The sequence below is a fragment of the Sciurus vulgaris genome (assembly GCF_902686455.1).
Source record: "Sciurus vulgaris genome assembly, chromosome: 3".
In the NCBI taxonomy this organism is placed as follows: Eukaryota; Metazoa; Chordata; class Mammalia; order Rodentia; family Sciuridae; genus Sciurus; species Sciurus vulgaris.
The window spans coordinates 39,643,799-39,665,006 of NC_136463.1; the positions used below are offsets into that span (position 1 = coordinate 39,643,799).

Below are 21,208 nucleotides of genomic sequence, written 5' to 3' on the forward strand. Positions count from 1 at the left end.
GATGCATCTGCTGGTGGCTCCTAGCGCCCAGGGTCGGGTGGCGAACGGAGGCAGCTAGCGGAAGCAGAGGCGCGGGGGACACTGGTCCGGGCGGGCTTGTCGCCGCGGTTCTGCCCGTGCTGCCAGCAGATGGCGCGGCAGGCCCGGCTCACGTAGCACGCGAGCCCGGAACCCGGAAGCGGCGGTGCAGCGGGGGAGAGAAAGCCCAGGGCGCGGGGAGTCCGGGGCGATCCGGGAGGGCAGGTGTGCCCCGCCCTGCTTTCTTGCTGCCCGCTTCTTCGCAGCCGGCGTGCCAGGCTCTTCTCCCGAAAGGGGTGCAAAGGGACGTCTGGAGAGGGTCCCGCGGTGCCCACGTGAAGAAGTCCCAGATCCCGACCTGCAGGGACATGGGCGTACTCAGAGCTGGACTGTGCCCCGGCCTCACCCAGGAGATGGTCCAGCTTTTGAGGAGCCGCGGCATCAAGACAGGTGACCCTGTGGGCACATGCCTGGGAACCGCACGCCCCGCACACAGCCTGGGCACACCCTCGGGACCCGCGCCACCTGGCATACCTGCAGGGCGCTTCCCTCCAACTGAAAGGCCACTCCCCTCGGCAGTCCCACACATTTCTGGAAAGGCTGGAGTGCGGGAGTCAGACCCGGGCAAAGGGGAGGAGCCCGACTGTGTGCTAGGCCCTATGGCTGTGACTTAACGCAGGCCTCCTGAGACTGCCTGCTCCGAGGTAGAAGGGACACTCGAATCACGGAGGAGGAAAAACCAACGTGGGAAGCCGGGGCCGCCCGGGCTGCCAATCACCTGCACGTGTTTTGTTTTTAGTGGTGGACCTGGCTGCTGCCGACCTGGAGGAGGTAGCTCAGAAGTGTGGCTTGTCCTATAAGGTGAGCTCGAGATCTCCACGCCCTGTAAGCCACCGGAGCAGAGGGTTCCAGAGTTTGAAAAGGGGGCGCCTGAGGAAGCCCTGTGGGCGGCTCATACTGAGCGATCTGGCGGCTCCCGTGCCTGAGTTCCCGACCCTTTGGCAGGCCCTGGTTGCCCTGAGGCGGGTGTTGCTGGCTCAGTTCTCCTCTTTCCCCTCCAATGGCGCGGATCTCTATGAGGAACTGAAGACCTCCACTGCCATCCTGTCCACCGGCATTGGAAGGTTTGTACGTGTATTAGGGTAAGACGGTGAGAGGTCCAGTGCTTGGGCCAAGAGAGGGCAGGGTTTTTGAAGGCTGTGGTGAGGGCAGTATAGACCAATGAGAAGGAGAATCATCCGGGATTTCTGAGTTTTCTTATCTTAGAACAAGGTTATAGAGTTTCTCAGCCTCAACACTATTGATACTTTAGGACCGGTAATAATTTATTGGGGTGGGGGCCATGCTGTGCATTGGAATATGTTTAGGAGCATGCCTGGCCTTTACCCACCAGATGCCAATAGCAACTCCCCTTCCTGCAGTTGTGACAATCAAAAATGTGTCCATACATGGCTAAATGTCCCTTGGGAAGAAAATTGCCCCTGGTAAGAACCTCTATCAAATAACACAGATGTCTGTAGTATCAGATGGGCACAGTGGCCCAGGTTTGTAATCCCAGCTACTTGGGAGGCAGAGGTGGAAGATTCTCAAGTTCAAGGCCTACCTGGGCAACTTAGCCAGACCCTGTCTCAAAATAGAAAATAAAAAGGTCTTGGGTGTAGTTCAGAGATAGAGTGCCCCTTGGCTTCAATTGCTAGTAGGGGAGGGAGTGGGATGTCAGTAGCCTTTCAATATTATTCAGCAGATTAGTGTCCTCCCTGACTCCTACCTTCCATGTCGCTTAAGGATAGGGCAAGAGAGAACAGAACAGGGCTAACATTTACAGAGAGCCTGTGCATGCAGTCACTGCCTGTAGCTTATCTCTTCAGTGATACTACAAGATTGTTAACTTCCCTTGCTTTAATCTAAGAAGAGCAAGTGGCAGAGATAAGGCTCAAGTCCAGGGGTATCTGACCCAGAACCTGGTGCCTTTGCCACATTCTGCAGTCATAGAGAACAAGAGAGCTCACCAGAAGGAGCAGCTACATTGTGCCATGTAGTTTGGGTTGGGAAAGAGTTGGAAGACAGCAGGCGCTTTCTGGCCAAGTGAGTCTGATCTCTTTCCTGGCCCGTTTGTGCAGAGACTGATGAATAACTCTGCCACCACAAAGGCCTTTGGATTGGCCTGGCTCTGACTGTTTCCATAACACATTTTCTTGGCAAGGTTTATACAGCATGGTGCTGTTCTCACTGGTTCAGGGTTTGAGTTTGTAATCCAAACTAGCGGGGGCCAGACACATGCAGAGGATCCATATGCAAGTGAGGCAAGGCTCCTGCTCTTAAGGAGTATGGCATGTAGTGTGTATAGGAGAAAAACATGAATACAAGACATGTGGATACACACAGGGAAGCAGCCCTATGGAGGGAGTGATTAACAGGAAGCAGATTGGCTTTTGGGCTTCAGAAGCTTTTAAAACCATCATACACAGAGGGAGCAGTCAAATGGCAAGCTGATGGGTCACTGTAGCTGCAGATCAGAGTGCAGGAAGGCCCTGGAAGGTGGGGGTTCTTGGCCTTGAGGAATAGATGGACTTTCTGGAGTGCTCACGGTGAATCAGACACTCATGTGCTCAGCAATTCCTGGTACATTATGTCATTTGTTCTTCACAACCACTATTGAGTGAGTACATTGCCATTAAAATCATCATTCTAACTGGGCATGGTGATGCACATCAGTAATCCCAGCCACTTGGGAGGTTGAGGCAGGAGAATTGCAAGCTCAAAGCCAGCCTGGCAACTTAGACCCTGTTTCAAAATAAAAAGGGATGTAGCTCAATGGTAAAATGCCTCTGGGTTTAATTCCCAGTACTGGGGGAAAAAAAAAAGTCATTCTGTTGAATAAATTGTGACTTGGGTTAAATGATTTGCTGAAGATCTTACAACTAGTCAGTGGCAGACTGGGCACTTGAGGTCATGTCTAAGAACCTAACTAACTCATCCTCCTTGGTGGTGGGAGGCCATTGTGAAAATCGAGTTCTAGGCCGTGGGGCAGAGGTGTGCAGAGTAGATGGACTGAGAAAGATCAAGGAGGGATCTGGTGGTGCTGATGCAGGGTGTCAGAGTCTGATCTAGGGCAGGTGAGAGTTGGCAACATACTGAAGAAGAAATATGACAAGTCATACTAACAGGTGGGATAGAGGTATAAAGAATCAAAGATGACTTCTTCACAGTGCACTGTGGCCAGTTAATGGATATAACTTTAAAACTTGACTCTAGGGAGGGAGCTCCTATAGTCAGAAGTTTGAGAAATGCCTGACTGACTCAGGTTGTCTTCTCAGAGCCCTTGTGCTGATGTGTGGTATGAATCTTGGCAGGGTGATAGAGCACATAGTGTACCTTGGAAAAAGCTAAATTCATCAGAGAGATGGGTGATTCTTTACAAGCCAGAGCTTTGTTCACTTTGTACCCCCTCATTTTGTAATAAGGCCTTTAGGAAATCTAAGGCATTCAGATGATATTTGAATGAATGATTGAAAGAATGACTGAAAGGTAGTTCTGAGGAAAAGATAGAGGATAAACCCAGAAACCACTGGCATTCCAGGTGGGATGGCCAGGGGTTCCTTTTCATGCTCATGTTAGAGGTAATGTGGGACATACTGGTAGGAAGGTCCTCTACATAGTTGGAGGAGACATAGAATGGACACGGGTAGATTTGGAATAGCTCATGTAGACTGAAAAAGGCAACCAAGGATGTGATCGATTTTTGACTAGAGTTAAGACCAATGATTCAACCCTGGCTGCTCATTAGAATTGCTTGGAAACTCAAAAGGAAATACTTATACTTAGGCCTCATTTCTTCAAATTCTAACCTGATTGTTCTAAGTCAGTGGTTCCTAAACTTGTCTGCATATTAGGCTCTCCTGGGAAATTTATAAACATCCCAAAAGCCCAAGCCTCCCCTAGACTAGTAGCATTCTCTGGGGATGGGACCCAGGCATCAGTGGGTTTTTTTTTTAACTCCCAGCTGACTCCAATATACACATAAGTTTGGGAACTCCTGATAGGGGCATCTTTTTCAAAACTTCCCTGGAGCCCAGTGTTGGGGCACATACTGTAATCCCAGTGATTTGGAAGACTGAGGCAAGAGGATCACAAATTTGAGGCCAACCTCAGCAATTTAGCAAGGCCCTAAAGTAATTTAGCGAGACCTTGTCTCAAAATAAAAACAAAAAAGGGCTGGGGGTGTAGCTCAGTGATTATGTGCCCATGGATTCAATCCCCAGTACCCTACCCCCACCGACCCCTGTTTAAAAAAGAAAAGAAAAGAAACCTACAACATAACAGTTCCCTGGAAGGCAAGTGTAGTGTTGTGCCCCTATAGTCTCAGCTACTCCAGAGTCTTAGGCAGGAGGATTGCTTGAACCCACAAAATTTGAGACCAGCCTAGGCAAGACTCCTATCTCAAAAGCACAACAAAACCTAATGGGAGGGATTGAGAAAGACTAGTGTAATGCTTTTCAAATTCTCTAATGATTCTAGAAAAATGCATCAAAATCACCTGGAATTCTTATTGAAACTAGATGTGGGTCCACTGCCAGAATTTCTGATTCAGTAGGGCAGGGGGAAGGAAAACGAGAACTTGTATTTCTAGCCATTCTGAAGTGTGGCAGATGCTGTTGATCTGGTGATCACACTGGAATGAAACTGGAGCTTCCCAGATCTTAGTGGGAGGAATGGGTTCCAGGAGTGGTGGAGCTTGGCTGCATATTAAACAGCTGCCTGTTAAATTGTGCTCACAGAGACAGTGTGAGCACAATTATTCCAAGGAGCCATAGGGCTGGAGTGGTATCCAGAGCATTTTGACTGGCAGGGGTTGAAATAGATGGGGCAATTACTAGAGTGCTGCCTGACACATAGCAGGTAGGTCATGGGGGGTCTTCAAGAACCATTCCAGAGACCTGGAGTCTGTGAAGGTGATTGCAGCATCAGAAAAGGGATGTTGTGGTACAGACTGTGGCTCAGGTGAAGCTTCAGGCCCCATACCAGGCAGGGTGACCTGTTTTATGGTGATTCAGGGACAGAACTTGGGTTAGGAATTATCTGCTTCTTAAAGTTTATCACAAGGCTTCCAGAGCTAGAGTGTCAACTCTACAGGAACTAAATGTTCTATTATCACTTCTCTAGTAACATTTATTGTGTGCCTTTTGGTGTTTGGGGTATGTGCTAGTGCTGGTGATGCAGCAGGGACAAGGCCCAGTCCTTGCCCCAGGGTGCTCTTACCAGATGAGAGAGACAGACAAACAAGCAGATAATTACAAACTCCTAGAACAAATAATCGAGTTCAGCAAGGTTGCAGAATACAACATCACATAAAAATCAATTGCATATCTTTATACTCACAAAGAACATGTGGAAACTGATTAAAAACAATACCATGTAGAGTTGCACTAAAGAAAATGAAATACTTCAGTATAAGTCTAAAGAATGTGAAAGATTTGCCTGGGAGAAATTAAAAATTGCTGATGAAAGAGATCAAAAATGAATGACCCAAATAAATACATGCTGTTTTAATAGATTAGGAGTTCCACAAAGTAAAAATGTCAGTTCTTCCCAAATTGATCTATAGATTTAATGAGGTTTTTATCAAAATTCTGGTGAGGTTTTTGTAGACACACATGGGCTTATTCCTTTTTTTTTTTTTCCCGGTACTGGAGATTTAACGCAGGGGCACTGTAACACTGAGCCACATTCCCAATCCTTTTTTTATTTTTTACTTTGAGACAGGGTCTCTCTAATTTGCTGAAACTAGCCTTAAACTTGTGATCCTTCTACCTCAGCCTTCCTAGTCACTGGAATTACAGACCTGCATCACCATGCCCAGTTTCTTTCTTTCTTTCATTTCTATTTTTGTTTGTTTTTTTGTTTTTGGTACTGTGATGGAACCCACAGCTTCCTCATATATGTGAGGTAAGTGTGCTACCACTGAGCCACACCTCTAGCCTTCACAGGCTTATTCTAATAATTATATAGAAAGGCCAGTGACCTAGAATAGTTTAAAAGATTTTACAAAAGAAGGATAAAGTTGGAGGAATCATCTCTACCCACCATTAAGACTTACTAGTAGTATAACTACAGTAATCAAGATAAGTGTGGGTGGGATGGACACAGATCAGTGCAGCAGAACAGAGAACCCAGAAACAGACCCACACAAACATGCACAGCTGATTTTTGACAAAGATACAGAAGCAAGGAGGAAAGATAGCTTTTTAAACAAATGGTACTAGAGCTATTGGATATCATAGGCCAAAATAATAATAAACCTAAATTTCACTCTAGATATAAAAATTGACTAAAAATGAACCAGGCTCAGTGGTGCATGCCAGTAATCCCAGTGACTCAGGAGGCTGAGGCAGGAGGATCTCGAGTTCAAAGCCAGCCTCACCAACTTAGTAAAGCTCTAAGCAACCTAGCCGAGACCCTATCTCTAAATAAAAAGGGCTGTGACTGTGGCTCAGTGGTTAAGCACCCTTGGGTTTAATCCCTGGTACCAAAAGAAAAAGACTAAAAATGAATCATGAACTTACATGTAAGACAAATTTATCAAGCTTTTAGAACATGGGAGAAAATTTTGGGAATCTGGGGCTAGACAGAAGCCTTAGACTTGACACTAAAAGTATGATCCATTAAAAAAATTTTACACAGCACTGCCAAAAAATTTTGATAAATTGGACCTAATCAAAATTAAAAGCTTTTGCCCTGCCAGAGAGAAGCTCCTGGCCAGAGATGACTGGGGCATCTCTGAACAGAATCTGCGCTTGAAAGGAAGGTCTTTTCTTCCTCTCTTTTTATTTCCCCTAACCTCATGATTGATTCTCTTCTGCCATCAGCTTGGACAAACTGCTTGATGCTGGTCTCTATACAGGAGAAGTGACTGAAATTGTAGGAGGCCCAGGTAGTGGCAAAACTCAGGTATGCATGAGGCAGTAGCCTGGAGGATTGGTAGAGGTGGATGCATAGTCCCGGATCTGTGGGTGAGCTTCATGGGTTCAGGGGTCAAAAGAGGCAAAATTGGTGATGAGAGGTGGGTGTAGACTTGGGCGGTTTGTGCCTCTGAAATCTGGGCAAAGTGAACTCCAGTTCTAGGCCCTGCCTCTCTGAAGGCTCAGGTTCACCTGATGGCCCATTCTCTCCTCAGGTTTGTCTTTGTGTGTCTGCAAATGTGGCCCACAGCCTGCAGCAGAACGTCCTATACATTGATTCTAATGGAGGGCTGACAGCCTCCCGCCTCCTCCAGCTACTCCAGGCTAGGACCCAGGATGAAGAGGAACAGGTAAGGGGCAGGATGGTTGGGTTCCTGTGAGACTGACACTAGAAGACCCCAGTGTCCCTTATGCTGCAAATATATGGACTGTTTCAGTGATCAGTCATTTCTTGCTTTGATACTTCCTTTGACCCTCAAGCTTTCCCTGCTAGTGCCATCTTCCCAGCTTTCATGCAACTGGGATAATTTTTCCAGAAATCCCTCCCTGCTCCTTGTATATTCTAAATCAGAGCTGGCAACCATCAACATCTGTTTCCAGCCCATTTCTTGCCCATGGCAGATATCATTAATTGTATCTCTTTCCCACCTGTGTCAAATATGTTATAGTGCAACACCCAGGCAGCCACCACGGGGAGGTCTGGCCCCTTGGACAAAACCCAGTTGCCATCTGGACCTGAGTGTTTGTGTCTGAGTGCTTCTTCCCCTTCTCAGTTCTCTTTATCGCCCTCCGTGGCCCCCTGCTCCATCTCATCCCAAGCCTCTGCTTTTCTCTCTCATCCCTACAGGCAGGAGCTCTCCAGAGGATCCAGGTGGTGCATGCATTTGACATCTTTCAGATGCTGGATGTGCTGCAGGACCTCCGAGGCACTGTGACCCAGCAGGTGAGCCTTCTGTTGGTGCTGTCTGTATGTAGGTGTCCTACTACAGACTCTTTGGGAATGCATATGTACAATCTGGTGACATTAACTGTGTACCACTCCCAAAGTGGAATTCCTTAGTGCTTAATTCATACACTTTATTGTTTACATATTCCCCATCCCTGCTAAACAATAAACTCCTTCAGTGCAAGGATTATGTTGTATTCATCTCCACATTCCTCACTAAAACCAATTAGGAATGATTTCAGCTGCAAGTCATAGAGGTTGTTTGACAGAGACTCGAACCTTGAGGAAATCTAATTATCTCATGAGTATGGAGGTTGGCCACTCCACAACATCAGGACACGAGGACATGTCTGATTCTCATTCTTCCTCTCACAATTGCTAAGTGGCTGCCATAGCCTCAAGTGTCTTCTCTTCACACATCTACATCCATATTCAGGCCACTGTGATAGAAACAAAATCAGAATATAAGAAGTAAGGGAACCGAGGCCCAGGGAAACCAGGAGGATGCTAAAACTTGTGGTTTGAAAGATGGCATCAGAGTTCTTCTTAAAGAACTGTCTTTATTTGGAACTACTTTAGCTATCGGAAAGGAGGCTTTGGAGGAATGATCTAGAAGGAGGCAGCGAAGTAAAGAGAAGGCAAAACTCTTCAGTGAAAGAAGTTAGGAATTTGGGGTGGAGGTGAGCAGAAGAGAGGAAGGGAGTGAGTTAGAAAAGGAGAAGGTCTTAACATGGGAGGCAGGACATGAGAGAACCCAGAGATGACCACAGTCCGCTGAATGGGAATTTCTGAATGGAACATTATGTCCTGTGATTTCAGCCCCCCTCTGTCCACACAAGTCTTCAGTGAAGTCTGTCAGTCATCCGTCTGGGTGGGGGAAAGCATTGCTGGAATTCTGTGATGCCCATGCAGCTTACTGGGAATGGAGAGGTTGTTTCTGACGAGCTTCTGATGGAAGTGCAAGTTTGTCCTGTAATGGGTACACTGCCTGTGAGGCCACTGGTTCATGGTGCCTGCTTCCCACCCGCCCCCCTCCCTCCAGGTGAGGTGTTCTTCAGGGACTGTGAAGGTGGTAGTTGTGGACTCGGTCACTGCAGTGGTCTCCCCACTTCTGGGAGGTCAGCAGAGAGAAGGTGAGTGTTGTGGCAGAGCCTGAGGGGAGGGGACTGACCCTCATCTCCTGGCTCTGGAGTCTGGCCCCAGAGCAGCCTTATCCCTCCTCCTCTGATTCTCCTCCCTCAGGCTTGGCCTTGATGATGCAGCTGGCCCGAGAGCTGAAGACCTTGGCGCGGGAGCTCAGCATGGCTGTGGTGGTGAGGAAGAGGCTCAGCCTACAAACTTAATGTCTAGTTACAGCTGACTCTTTATTTCCCTTAGATGGCAGCTCTGAACTCCAGAGTAGCCCTTTAGGAAAGGGATATAGCCCAATTTCCCCAGGTCAACTGGAGCTCTGGACTGAAAGGGAAGAAACTAGACCATTAATAGTTAAGGGGGTCAGAGACCAATTTGTTTTTCTTTTCCTCTTTTTAAGTCAAGTTTATCGAGGTATAATCTACATAGAGTAGCTCTCTCCTTGTTTGAAGTTTCACTCATAGATACAGTTGTATCCAATCTTGTTATTCCACCAAAAGGCCCATTAATCCCAGACATCCCTGGTCTTTTTTCAGTCCCTTTGGGTTTACTTTTTCCAGTTTTTCCTATAAATGGATCATTTTGTTGTTAATGCTTTCTGCTTATGAAGCAATTTGGTTTTTTGTTTTTCATTTGTTATCTTTCTTTCTTTCATTTTTTTATTACTGGGGATTGAACCCAGAGGCACTCTACCACTGAGGTACAACCCAGCCCTTTTTCTGTTTTATTTTTTTGAGACAGGGTCTTGCTAAGTTGCTGAGGCAGGCCTCAAATTTGCTATCCTTCTGCCTCAACCTCCTAAATCACTGGGATTCCAGGTATACACCACCTGCTTGGCTAGAAGTAGTTTTAAAAGTCTTCATGCTTCTCATAGGAAGAGTTAAAAAGTAATTAAGTAAAAAATTCAAACTTGTAATTAGTCTCCATATCCACAGAAACTTGATTAATATTTTATCTCCATATAATCTTTTTTCTCTGCATTTATACTTGTACATTTAACCACCTTCTAAATAAACTAAACTCATTTAAGAAACCACAAAAAATAACCATCTCAGTCCATCCCCCATGTTCTTACACCAGTTCTTTAAGACTGTCATCTTTAGCAGGTTTTTATTTTTCTTTATTTATTTATTTTTGAGATGGCTTCTCACTGTGTTGCTCTGGTGGCCTTCAACTAACTATCCTCCTAGGAGCTATGTATTTTTCCCCCAATTTTTAAAATTATGTTAAGTGGTATAAAATACATTTGTAATGTACCCTTATCACTGTCCATCTCCATAGTTCTTTTCATCTTACAAAACTGAAATTCTGTGCCCATCAAAAATAACTCCTGGGCCAGGCATAGTGGTGCATACCTGTAATCCCAGTGGCTTGGGAGACTGAGGCAAGAAGATCACAAGTTCCAGGCCAGCCTCAGCCACTTAGCAAGGTCCTAAATAACCTAGCGAGATCCTGTCTCTAAATAAACTATTTTAAAAAGGGCTGGGGATGTGACTCAGTGGTTAAGTACCCCTGGGTTCAATCCACAGTACACCCCATGAAATAAATAAACAAACAAACAAACAAACAAATGTCTAGATAAAACATTTCTACATTTTGAGGAAGGTTATACTAATTTGTATTCTCACTTGGCAGTGTTTTCCTATTCTTCTATTCAAATACAAGTTCTAGGGCCTCGCTCTCCTGGCTTTGGGATGTTTGTAAGTACCTGCTGTGTGCCAGACTCTGGAATAGGCATTAGGGAGTCAGTGATGAACAAGCCCTAGCCCCTGCCGCTGGGGGCTGTCACACATGCCTCTCTGGCTTACTGATCCTATTCAAAACTCCTCTTGTGCTGCACATGCCTGTAATCACAGTGACTCAGGAGGCTAAGGAAGAAGGATTGAAAGTTCAAGGCCAGCCTCAGGAATTTGGTGAGGCCCTAAGCAACTTAGTGAGACCCTATTTCAAAATAAAAAGGGATGGACCTCCCCCACTTTCTTTACTTTATTTTACTTATTTTTTTATGTGACGCTGAGGATTGAACCCAGTACCTTAAACATGCTAAGCAAGTGCTCTACCATTGAGCCACATTCCCAGCCCCATGTCCAGCCCTTTTTTAAATTTTATTTTGAGATAGGGTCTCATTAATTTGTCTAGACTGGGCTTGAACTTCTGATCCTCTTGCTTTGGCTTCACAAGTAAATGGGATTACAGATGTGGACCATCACACTGTGTTTTCATATCAGTCTTTTTAGCTATTCTTACATGTAATTTGAAAAGTATTTCTGAGGTCACATTCTAAAGGCTTGATTGTTAATGATAAGAAAGGTCTGATTTAGCACATAAATATTTGCTTATAACCCTCACTTAGATATAAATAAATAATATAAAGAATATCATAAATATTTCTGTGGATCTATAGGATTTCTGTCCCCATTAGAGCAGGAGTGGCCAGTATAGGTCAACCTATTTATTTTCCAAACATATACAAATACATTTATACTTTGCTTTGGCAGCAGAAACTGTCGTGTAGGTGAAAAAAATCAGTTTTAAAACAGGAATTCAACGGCTCTTTCGTGCTTGCATTATGCTTTTAATGTTCTTGTTTATGTGTATAGTCAGTCACAGATCATTGTACATCGAGTATTTGAATATCTTGCATGAATTTGGGTATGAAATATATTTGCACATTAACATAAAAATAAAAAGAGCTAGAGATGTGACTCAGTGGTTAAGCACCCCTGGGTTTAATTCCTGGTACCAAACCAAACTACTCTGAGGGCAGAGGATACAGCTCAGTGGCAGAATGCTTGCCTTGCATGCCTGACACCCTGGATTCAATACTCAGTACTACCAAAAAAAAAAAAAAAGACAAAACTCGTCTTGCCCCCATGTATACACAGATGTATTACAAAGGGCTGGGTGGACATGGTCTCTGGATGACCATCTGCTGGGTTGGGGGTATAGTGGCTGCAAGCCCCCCACTGACTTCCCCTTAGGAAAGTGGGCTAGCACTGTTTTTTTCCCAGACAGGTGCCACATTGCCTTCTAGTTGGGGGTCAGACTTGAGGCTTGAAGGTTTTAGTAAAGACAGATGGGCCCAGGTTAGGAGCCCTGCAAATCTAGTCCCAGACCTGCCATTAAGTTATAGAGCCTTGAGGGAGTTATCTCTCTCATTTTCCCATCTATAAAATGAAGTACTAGGAACAGATGTCCTCTCTACTAGCATTATGGATCTATAAGCCTTTCTGCAGGTGACCAACCACATGACCCGAGACAGGGACAGTGGGAAGTTCAAACCTGCTCTTGGACGTTCCTGGAGCTTTGTGCCCAGCACCCGAATTCTTCTGGATGTCATTGAGGGTGCAGGAGCATCAGGCAGCAGCCAGCGCACAGTGTGTCTGACCAAATCTCCCCGTCAGGTGAGCCAGCTAGTGATCTTGGGCCCTGGAGGGAGGTTTCCATGCCCACAAGTGTTTTATTGAATTCTCTGATGCTGAAACTGTGGAACAGGTCTACCCACTTGGGTTGCTTAACTCAACTTTCCCTTCCCTTCTATCTCCTCTTTCAGCCAATAGGGTTCCAGGAGGTGGTGGACATTGGGACCTGGGAGACCCCAGAAGAGAGCCCAGTGTTACAGGGAGAGCAGACATGACTGATGCTGTTGATTAGGAAGGGAGGAGGCATCAAAGCCCCCATACCTTTCCTTCCTAGTAATGCTGCTGTTCGCTGCCACCTGGCACCTAGGACTGCAGAAGTTCTCAGACTGGCCTGAAGAACTGTTTCCTGAGCTTCACTTTCTGTGGATGCATGTAGAGCCACAGGCCAAGAGGAAGCTACAGTGGACGATGCACAGGTCCTTGCTAGTGCCACATTTCCTTCCTTTGTGTCCACTTTCTATATTTTCAGTGGAAGCTGAGTTCGCCTTGGCCTGGGACATCATTGTAGAGGCCATGGTAGAGATTGGAAGAATAATCCTGTGTATCACTATCAGATCCTGTGCTCAATCCTAGCACAGTGATGGAGGCCAGGAAGAAACTAACTTGCCTCCCTCCCTTCCTCCCTTCCTTTCCCCTCAGCTGTCTCTGAGTTACTGGATGAAAATAACTTCATAAATGCAAAAACTATTTTTCGTCTAGGTCCTGTATATATGAAAAGAAAATTCCCCGAGCTCCAGAACCACCCCTCCCTGAAGTTTCCACCAGTAAAGCCCCCAAAGAATGATTATTCCTTTCCTCCTGTTGATTTGGTTTCACACACCTGCATATATTGCCACGACTAGGTGAAAATGTGAACTCGCTGCTGTCCCAGGGATATAATTTAACAGGAAGGAAGGCAATGACCTGCTCCTGGTGAATCCAGCCACTTGTTTAATATGCACGGTGCCCTGTGGGGCCCTTTCTACAGTATAGAGTAACCAGAGGTGCTGAACCATGGCCTTACCCATATATAGACAGGAGAATTTGCACAATAAATAGAGTCAGATGGGAAAATTGATGCTGGTGTAAATAATACATGGCAAAGCTAGTCCTTTATGCAGAAATTCATTGCTAGTGGCTCCAAGATGCAATATAATTACACCTCTTCCTGCCAGCTGTACCACTACATGCCTTAGTGTATGAAATAACCCCCCCCCTTGTCTGATGCCACCACTGTGGCCATCCATCTGAGAGCCATTAACCCTGTCTGGGAGGGGAGGATGATGCCAGGGGTGGGAAAGAAAAAAAAAAAGATGAAATGGAGAAATGATCAGGATTGTGTACTGATCACATTTTTTTAACTCAGGTCACTCTTCTCAATAAGAAGACCTGTTGTGTAATCAGTTATGTCTTGGTTGCAGGAAAAGAGGATCAGAGATACACTTAGAAGATATGACATTTATGGGTGATGATTGCAGCAGGGGTAGAAACAGGCGGGGAGGATGGGCAGTGAGTGGCATGCCTGCACAGTGTCTGTCTGAGTGAGGACAGGGTTGGTAAGTCTAAATCCTGATCCTTGCTTCCACAGTAGACCCTAGGAAAAAATCAGTCTTCAGAATCTTTATACCACATTGGTTGGCACTTCCCTGGAGTCGTCGTAAGAAGCACTGCATTAAGTTAGGAATGGCAAATCCCTGCCATTCATGGTACTATTTGGGCATCCAGGGCACATGGCAGATATCACCAGTCATCACAGCCGTTCTTTTGTAGAACTTAGAGTACTTTGCAGTGTTTCCTCAATGCAGCATTACAGACAGCCACTACTAGTCTGTTGAAGCTGGCATTCAAGGTAGCCTGGTTGCCCCCTCTCTCCTGGGCAGATTTGTCCTTTTCCCTGTATGAGTTCAGGTACTTCATAGCTGACCGAAACCCTGGAAGTGTGCAGTTTGAAAGGCATGTAAAGATCACCTGACCCATCTTGTCATTTATTAAAGAACCTGAGGCTCGGTGCTGGGGAGATAGAGTGCTTGCCTCGTAAGCACAAGGCCCTGAGTTCGACCCCCAGTAACGCAAAAAAAAAAAAAAAGAACCTGGAAAAGTGGCAGAACAAAGGCTGGCACCCAGGACACACTAATTTATAGGTCAGGGCTCTTGCTATCCCCACAGGGCCTTGCAATTTCCAGCCCTCATAGTTCTGTTCCTGGCGGGACTTGACTCCAGTTGAAGCTGCACAGCCTTCATCCTGGTGCCCACGTTAGCTGTGGGAAGGCATTCTATTCCCTGCTACTCCAGGCCACCAGGCAGCATTGCTGCAGGCATCTGACTGGCCTGCTTTACCCCTTTGACCCTTGTTCCTAGAACAGGGCTTTGTCTTGCCTGCCTGCTGCTCCACTCTCCATCCTGGATGTGCCACACTGCAGTCTCTTAAGGGGCCTTCAGCCAGGTAGGCTCCCCTGCTAGGAAGTCTTTTGTTCCCTTGGCTTATGTGCATGCCTTTGCCTGCCCTTCACGGTGTCTGCTGTACGTGCACCCTTACATCCTCCCTTATGTCCCACCCATGGACTAGATGTTCATAATAGCTCCCCCGTGCTAGTCCTTTGTACTTTCTGTTCATGTGTCTGCCCTTGAGCCCAAGCTCCACTCCAAGAGCTCCCATGTCAAATTTTCTCTTATTTTTATGAATGAGTGGGATGAAATGCAGTTTAAAGATGGCAAAGGAGGAATGCAAGAATGTTTTCTTCTTGATCTAGATAGTCATTAAGTCCCCATAGTCTCCTTTTTACATCCTTCTACAAGAGACTGTTTTATGTCCTTTATTTGAAATGAGACAGAATTAATGTTAAGTTTCTACTATATACTAGCACTGATGGCATGGCACTTGAACTCAAGACCGTCAAGTAAAAGATCCCCCCTCCCCCGCTTTTGGTGCTGGGGATCAAACCCTCATGCATGATAGGCAAGTACTCTACCACTGAGCTACATCCCACTTCTCTGTGTATTATTGAAGCCACTTAGCACTACAAGTTATAAAGCCTGGCTTAAACAGGCATCAACAAGGTCATTCATTTCTAATAATGTGAAGTCCAAGTCTGGTTACTTCAGTAGCACAGGGCCTTTCCATCCTTTTGCTCTGTTTTTGTTTTGTATTGGTTTTGTCTGCAAGCTTGTTGCCCTCATCAAAGAATTTGCCCTCTAGATTGATGCCACTCTGAGCATCTGTCCAGATATGATAAAATCTACGGGCAGGAAAGGGATCACCTACTTGTGTACTTTGAAGAACAAGGAAAATGCAGAAGTTCCTTCTAACCAAAGCTGGCTGACTCTGTATGTGATTGGTAGAATAGCTTTGTGCACCCATGTCTAATTCAGTAACTGGCAAAGGAAGTGGGGCTGCTGTGATTGGTTGACATTGCCAGGAAATAGCCCTGGAGCGGGGCTGGAGGTGGGTTTTCCTGAAGTACATCCTGTGGCCATATTGGAAAGGAGGGAGTGTGTGGAGGAATCAGTGGTGGCCTGCTATAGTCCAGGGGGCAAGTTCGTCCAGGCTCCCTTATGTTTGTTCAGCTCCTGTACACGTCATGGTAACATTAGGACAGCTGTGCGGCACAGGAAATCTTACAGATGGTAAATGAGAGCTCAGTGACATAAAGCCAATAAGTGATAGCACAGGACTACAAACATGTATCTATCTGATGCCAAGCCCACTTCTTCCCAAACTCACATTGTGTTCAGCTGTAAATATGCAAATGTTTTAACAAAATACTTTTTAATATTTTGCCATGGTAACACCAAAGGCTGCGTATCTCAACCTCTTTCAGCTTAGCTACCATAAAAAGCTGGATCAGAGATCTATTTTATTAGCTTTTTCTGATTTTCCCCAGGGAAGAGAGAGTGTCAAACACTCAGAGAAGATAGATATCATTAGTATTAAAGAGAAATGGAGGTTTAGGTGGAAATAAAACTGAATAAAAAACAGAACTTTGCATCCCTGAGATATGAGCCAGGAGATAAGGGATTAGGATTTTGCTGTGTTCTGACATGGAACTGTCTTAGTAGAATTTCAACTGTAATTCTGCGTATTGGAAATGGGCATTAAAAGGAGGCTCTTGAGGTACTGAAGGTTGAATCCAGGGCCTCATTCATGCTAGGTAAGCAGTCTACCACTGAATATATCCCCAGCCTACATCCCCCCCCTCAGCTTTTTTTCCTTTTAGAGTTAGGTATATAATGAATCAAAAGGGTATCCTGGGGACTGAGGATGGAGCTCAATGGTAGAGTACTTGCCTAACACGTATAAGGCCCTTAGTTTAATTCTTAGCACAGCAGGAAAAAATTTTTCTGAATGCTTTTCAACATTTTTTTCTTATCCACCGCAGTGGTTAGAGTAACTTCCAGTATTATGTAGAGTAGAAACAATGATAGCTGTCATCCATGTCTTGTTCCTGACTTTAGAGGGCCCTTTCCAATATATTATCATTGAGTTAGATGCCTTAGGTTCTGTGTAGTTAACTTTAATCAAGATAAAGAACTTGGAGGGTAGGTGGCTCTGGCACAGTTCTTGGCCAGTATGCAAGAGGCCCTGGATTCCATCTCAGCACCACCCCCCTGTCCAAAAAACAAAACAAAACCCAAACACCTCATAGTGTTTCCCATTAATCTTGGGAACAGGGTGGGTCCTGGGAGTTGGCAGTTGCCTTTGCGATGCAAAGCAATGGAAAGTTCCATGTGCCCTGAGATGCTTCAGCTGCAGCATGAATGGACTCCTTGAGTAGCACTCATCCCTTTTCTTCCCTGGCCGCTTTTATTTATTTTTTGGGTGTGTGTGTGGGGGGGGGGGGGTACCAGGGATTGAGCCCAGGGGTGCTTAACCACTGAGCCACATCCTCAACCCTTTTTAAAGTATTTTACTTAGAAGCAGGGTCTCGCTAAGTTGTTTAGGGCCTTGCTGAATTGCTGAGGCTGGCTTTGAACTTGCAACCCTCCTGCCTCAGCCTCCTGAGCAGCTGGGATTACAGGCATACAGCAATGCACCCCACTTCCCTGAACTCTATAGTCTCTGGACATAATAGCCTGTTTATGTTCAGGTTTTGCCAGAAGACAAAGGGCCTGTGCTGAAAAGGATACAAAGTCAAGGAACAGAATTTGTTTTTCTTTTTTGGTAATGGGAATTGAACATCCTCAGACTTTTTTAAAATTTTGAGACAGGGTCTCATTAAGTTTCTGAGGGTCTCACTAAATTGTTGAGGCTGGACTTGAACTTGCAATTCTTCTTCCTCAGACTCCTGAGTCACTGGGATTACAGGTGTGGGCCACCATGCCCAGCTAAGGAGCAGAATTTCTAATATTTCAGCTAACTTGGTCTTAGCTCTAATATTTACCTGTTTTATGACACTGGATGAATAACTTGGCCATTTGAAGACTAGTTTCATCCGCTATGGAATAGGAAGAATAATGCCTACTTCAAAGACTTGTTTTAGGGTCATGTGGCTTATGTAAAGAGCCAAATATCATAGGCACTCAATCTCATATCATTGAGAGGCTCATGATGCCTTAGAGATACTGGTGAGAGCTGCTGTCCAGGCAGGGTAGCTTCATGGTAATATGATCGATGTAGTGACCCAGGGTGCTTTGATCAGAAAGGCCCAGCACTTAGTTTAATGCTGTGTAATTGCCATCTTGTAATTCTGAATTTCTGACCAAGGGTCCTTATTTTATACTATGCTTGCAAACTATGTGGCCAGTCTTGTCTTCAGGAATGGCTTCAGCTTGGGCCCTTCTTTTTGGGAGCCATCCTACCATTGATTTCCTAGGGAATAACTCCCTTGGAATTAATGCAAAATGTACTCAGATAAATTAGGGTTAGCATCCTGTATATGTTTAGGTGTTCCATTCTGGCATTAATATGCAGCCTGTCTCAGAAAGGGATACTTTGTATTTTATAGAATATATGAGGTCCTGAGAAATTCCAATGGGGTGGGTAGTAAGTGGAATGATCATACAGGGTTTAGGAATCAGGAAAAGATCTAGGTTCAAAACCCTGCTAAGCCCTTCGGTGACTGAATTCCTTGGACAAGATTATATCTGTCCTACCAGTAAAATCTATGTTGCAGGGGAATTACATTCTTCTTATTGGTAAAATATATTTCTCAGGGGAATTAAACAGGTAATTTATGTAAAGTGCCTTTCAGCAGAGAGTCTGGCACATAGTAGGTGTTCAATCACCATTAATTCTTCCAGTTCTTGCCAGAAATAACAAAAATCAGGGCACTGGGACTTAAAAGCCCTGTTAATACTAATACAAGAATAATATGATTTATTTTTTCACTACTGTTTGGGGAAAGGCATGTGCTTCATAAATATGTATTGGAAAGTACTTAGCAAATGAGTAGAAATAATAAAAATATGTCAAAGTAAACAGCTCCTATAAATATGTCACTTGGTAGACAAAGTAGTGTTTTATTACTACTAAATACTATTGCTCACGGAAAAGGATTTCAGATTACTTGCACAATGGGTACATTATTGAGTGCCTCTGTGGAAAGGCATGATAAAGATGAAAAATAGTGATGGTGATAATGCCTAAGTTGAAGAAAGGAGTGTGGGTAAATGCAGCTCTGAGGCCTCCTCACTTCAGTGATATGCACGTTGTCTAGCAGCATTCTAATGATTTAGCCATAATATGGACCAGAGGGCCCAGAGAAAAGATTTCCATGGGATGTCATGAATCCAGACTCCAAATTACTGGGTCCAATTAATGGATTAAATGCACTCCCTTTCAGAACTTAGCACTCAGTTTATAAACCGAGTTTACAAAAAGGACATCTCTGGGTCTCATTTCACCCTTATTTTGGACCTATTAAATTTTCTGTGGGTATAATTCATATGCAGAGGAGGAAAGATGTAGTGGAGAATAGTACACTTCTTTCACAGCTCAGGAATCCGTTTCAGAAACAAGAGACGATGGACAATGTCAGCATCTCAAGAGAATAGGAACCAGAGAGGGAAAAGAGGGACTTTATTCTCTCTTTGTGGGGGAGAATAAAGCCCTGGAAAGAAGCAGAGAAGACAGGGAATTGTATCAAGGAAAGTTACAAAATTAGCCAGGTAGGAAAAAAAATACGGGCACATTTAATTCAGGTATAGGAAATTTTAGATCTATCCATGCATTCTGGGTGAGAGAAAAGTGACTTTGCATTCCAGCTTATCTGTGTGGTTTGGGTAAATTACTTACTATGTAGATCCTTAATGATAACATGAAAATAATAGCACTCGATTTACTGTTTTTTTTTTTTTTATTTTTTTATTTCGAGACAGGTTCTCACTAATTCCCCAGTTTGGTATTGAACTTGAAATTCTGCCTCATCCTGTGGTACTCCACAGACATGTGCTACCACATTGGGTTTACTGGGCTGTTTTGAGGACTGGAAATAAAGATACGTGTAAAATGACAAAGCCATATAAGGCATATATATTTTATATATATATATATATTTTTATCTCACTTTTTCTTATGATATTCCTTATTTTAAAATACAAGGAGCTGGGATGTAGTTTGAAGTGGTGAGGCTCTGGGTTTGATACAACAACAAAAATAAATGAGAAATACAAATTGCTCAGAAAAACTCTAGGAGGTCTCCGTAGGAACCTAAAGCATAAGAAAATTGTGTCATTAGATAACAGAAGAAGAATTAGCATTTATTTCCATACCTAGGCATCCTTAGCTCAGGTTGGCTAAGGATCCCCTATGTTACCCTGGTGCATTATAGTTTACTAAGTACTTGGTGCATTAGGTCATTTAATCCGCAGGACAACCTGCATTTCTGGGATGAGGAAGAGTTCAGAAAGGTTAAAAGCCTTGCTGAAAGGTACTCAGCTGATGAATGGTCCAGGTGGTTCCTGGGGTGCGGGGGTAGTAGGGGGGTCATCTGCAGTCTACCACAGCCTTTCTCAGCAGTTTCCTAACCTTCCTAAGGCGAAAGCACTAATCCCAGGGGTTTAGACCGGGAGATGCTACGGGAGGGAGGTGCCAGAGCGTGTTACGGACAAGGACGGGTCTAGGTGTCCCAGAGGCCTGGCTTCCCACATCCCCCAGCTGTGAGACCCCGACCAGGCTCAACTGTGGTTTGGGGAATCATCGCCTTCCCAGGGCATTGCGGTGGGAAACGCCGATACCAAAGTGAGACAACTTCCAAACTCTACGAGGACGTTAAGGGACTCGCTCAAGGTCCAGCCTTGGATCTCGGGGTTTGGTCCAGCCAAGATTTGGACCAGGACCCTTCGCTCCTTCGCCAGGGTTTTATGACCCAGGTAACAAGGCGCAGCAAACGCCCTGACTTCGGGGCACCCACGCCTCGCTCAGCTCGAGTCGACCCAGTTGACCGAGCCTCGGCTCCGCCAGGGGGCGCGCGCGAAGGGCGCGCTCTAGCCGCCGCCGCGCGCCTTGCTCCTCTCTATGGTGGAGCGTCAGGGCGGAGGCGCGCTCCCGGGAGGGGGCGGGGCGACTCGGGGGCGGAGTCGCGCGAGGGGCGGGAGCGGCCGCGCCGGGCCGCCAGGGGATGGGGAGGGGGGGGCGACTTCCTGGGGCCGCCCGTGAGGATGTCGCGACCGCCCCCCTGTGCCCCTCAGCCCCGGAGACGCCGCCGCGGCGAAGCCCGCAGCCCCCCTGTCTGAGGCGTCGGGGCCCGGATCCGGCCTCTCCCCTCCCCTCCTTACCCAGGTGCGGGCCGGGCAGGCGGCCGCGGCAGGTGAGGAGG

The 21,208-nt window shown here is 45.6% G+C and overlaps 2 protein-coding genes across 5 annotated transcripts in view; both read left to right on the top strand.

Moving 5' to 3' along the window:
* The first annotated feature begins 178 nt into the window (after nt 1-178).
* Nucleotides 179-13,102, top strand: RAD51D (RAD51 paralog D). The gene is made up of 10 exons (XM_079133571.1): nt 179-468; nt 818-879; nt 1,024-1,142; nt 6,885-6,966; nt 7,193-7,327; nt 7,825-7,920; nt 8,966-9,056; nt 9,166-9,236; nt 12,291-12,458; nt 12,608-13,102. The coding sequence occupies exons 1-10, from the start codon at nt 387-389 to the stop codon at nt 12,689-12,691; spliced, it is 990 nt and encodes a 329-aa protein (XP_078989697.1). The 5' UTR covers nt 179-386; the 3' UTR covers nt 12,692-13,102.
* A 7,887-nt stretch (nt 13,103-20,989) lies between these two features.
* RFFL (ring finger and FYVE like domain containing E3 ubiquitin protein ligase) overlaps nt 20,990-21,208 on the top strand; it is a 65,827-nt gene continuing 65,608 nt past the window's right edge. For all 4 annotated transcript variants that reach the window (XM_079135431.1, XM_079135432.1, XM_079135435.1 and 1 more), the window contains exon 1: nt 20,990-21,199. The gene's annotated coding sequence lies outside the window, so the exon portion shown is untranslated. The remainder of the gene's footprint in view (nt 21,200-21,208) is intronic.

What these genes read in the sequence shown, in the direction of transcription:
- RAD51D (XM_079133571.1), top strand. Translation starts at nt 387, where the DNA reads ATGGGCGTACTCAGAGCTGGACTGTGCCCCGGCCTCACCCAGGAGATG. An exon ending in GAGCCGCGGCATCAAGACAG is followed by an intron (nt 469 to 817) that starts GTGACCCTGTGG and finishes TTTTGTTTTTAG; the next exon opens with TGGTGGACCTGGCTGCTGCC. An exon ending in GAGGCACTGTGACCCAGCAG is followed by an intron (nt 7,921 to 8,965) that starts GTGAGCCTTCTG and finishes CCCTCCCTCCAG; the next exon opens with GTGAGGTGTTCTTCAGGGAC.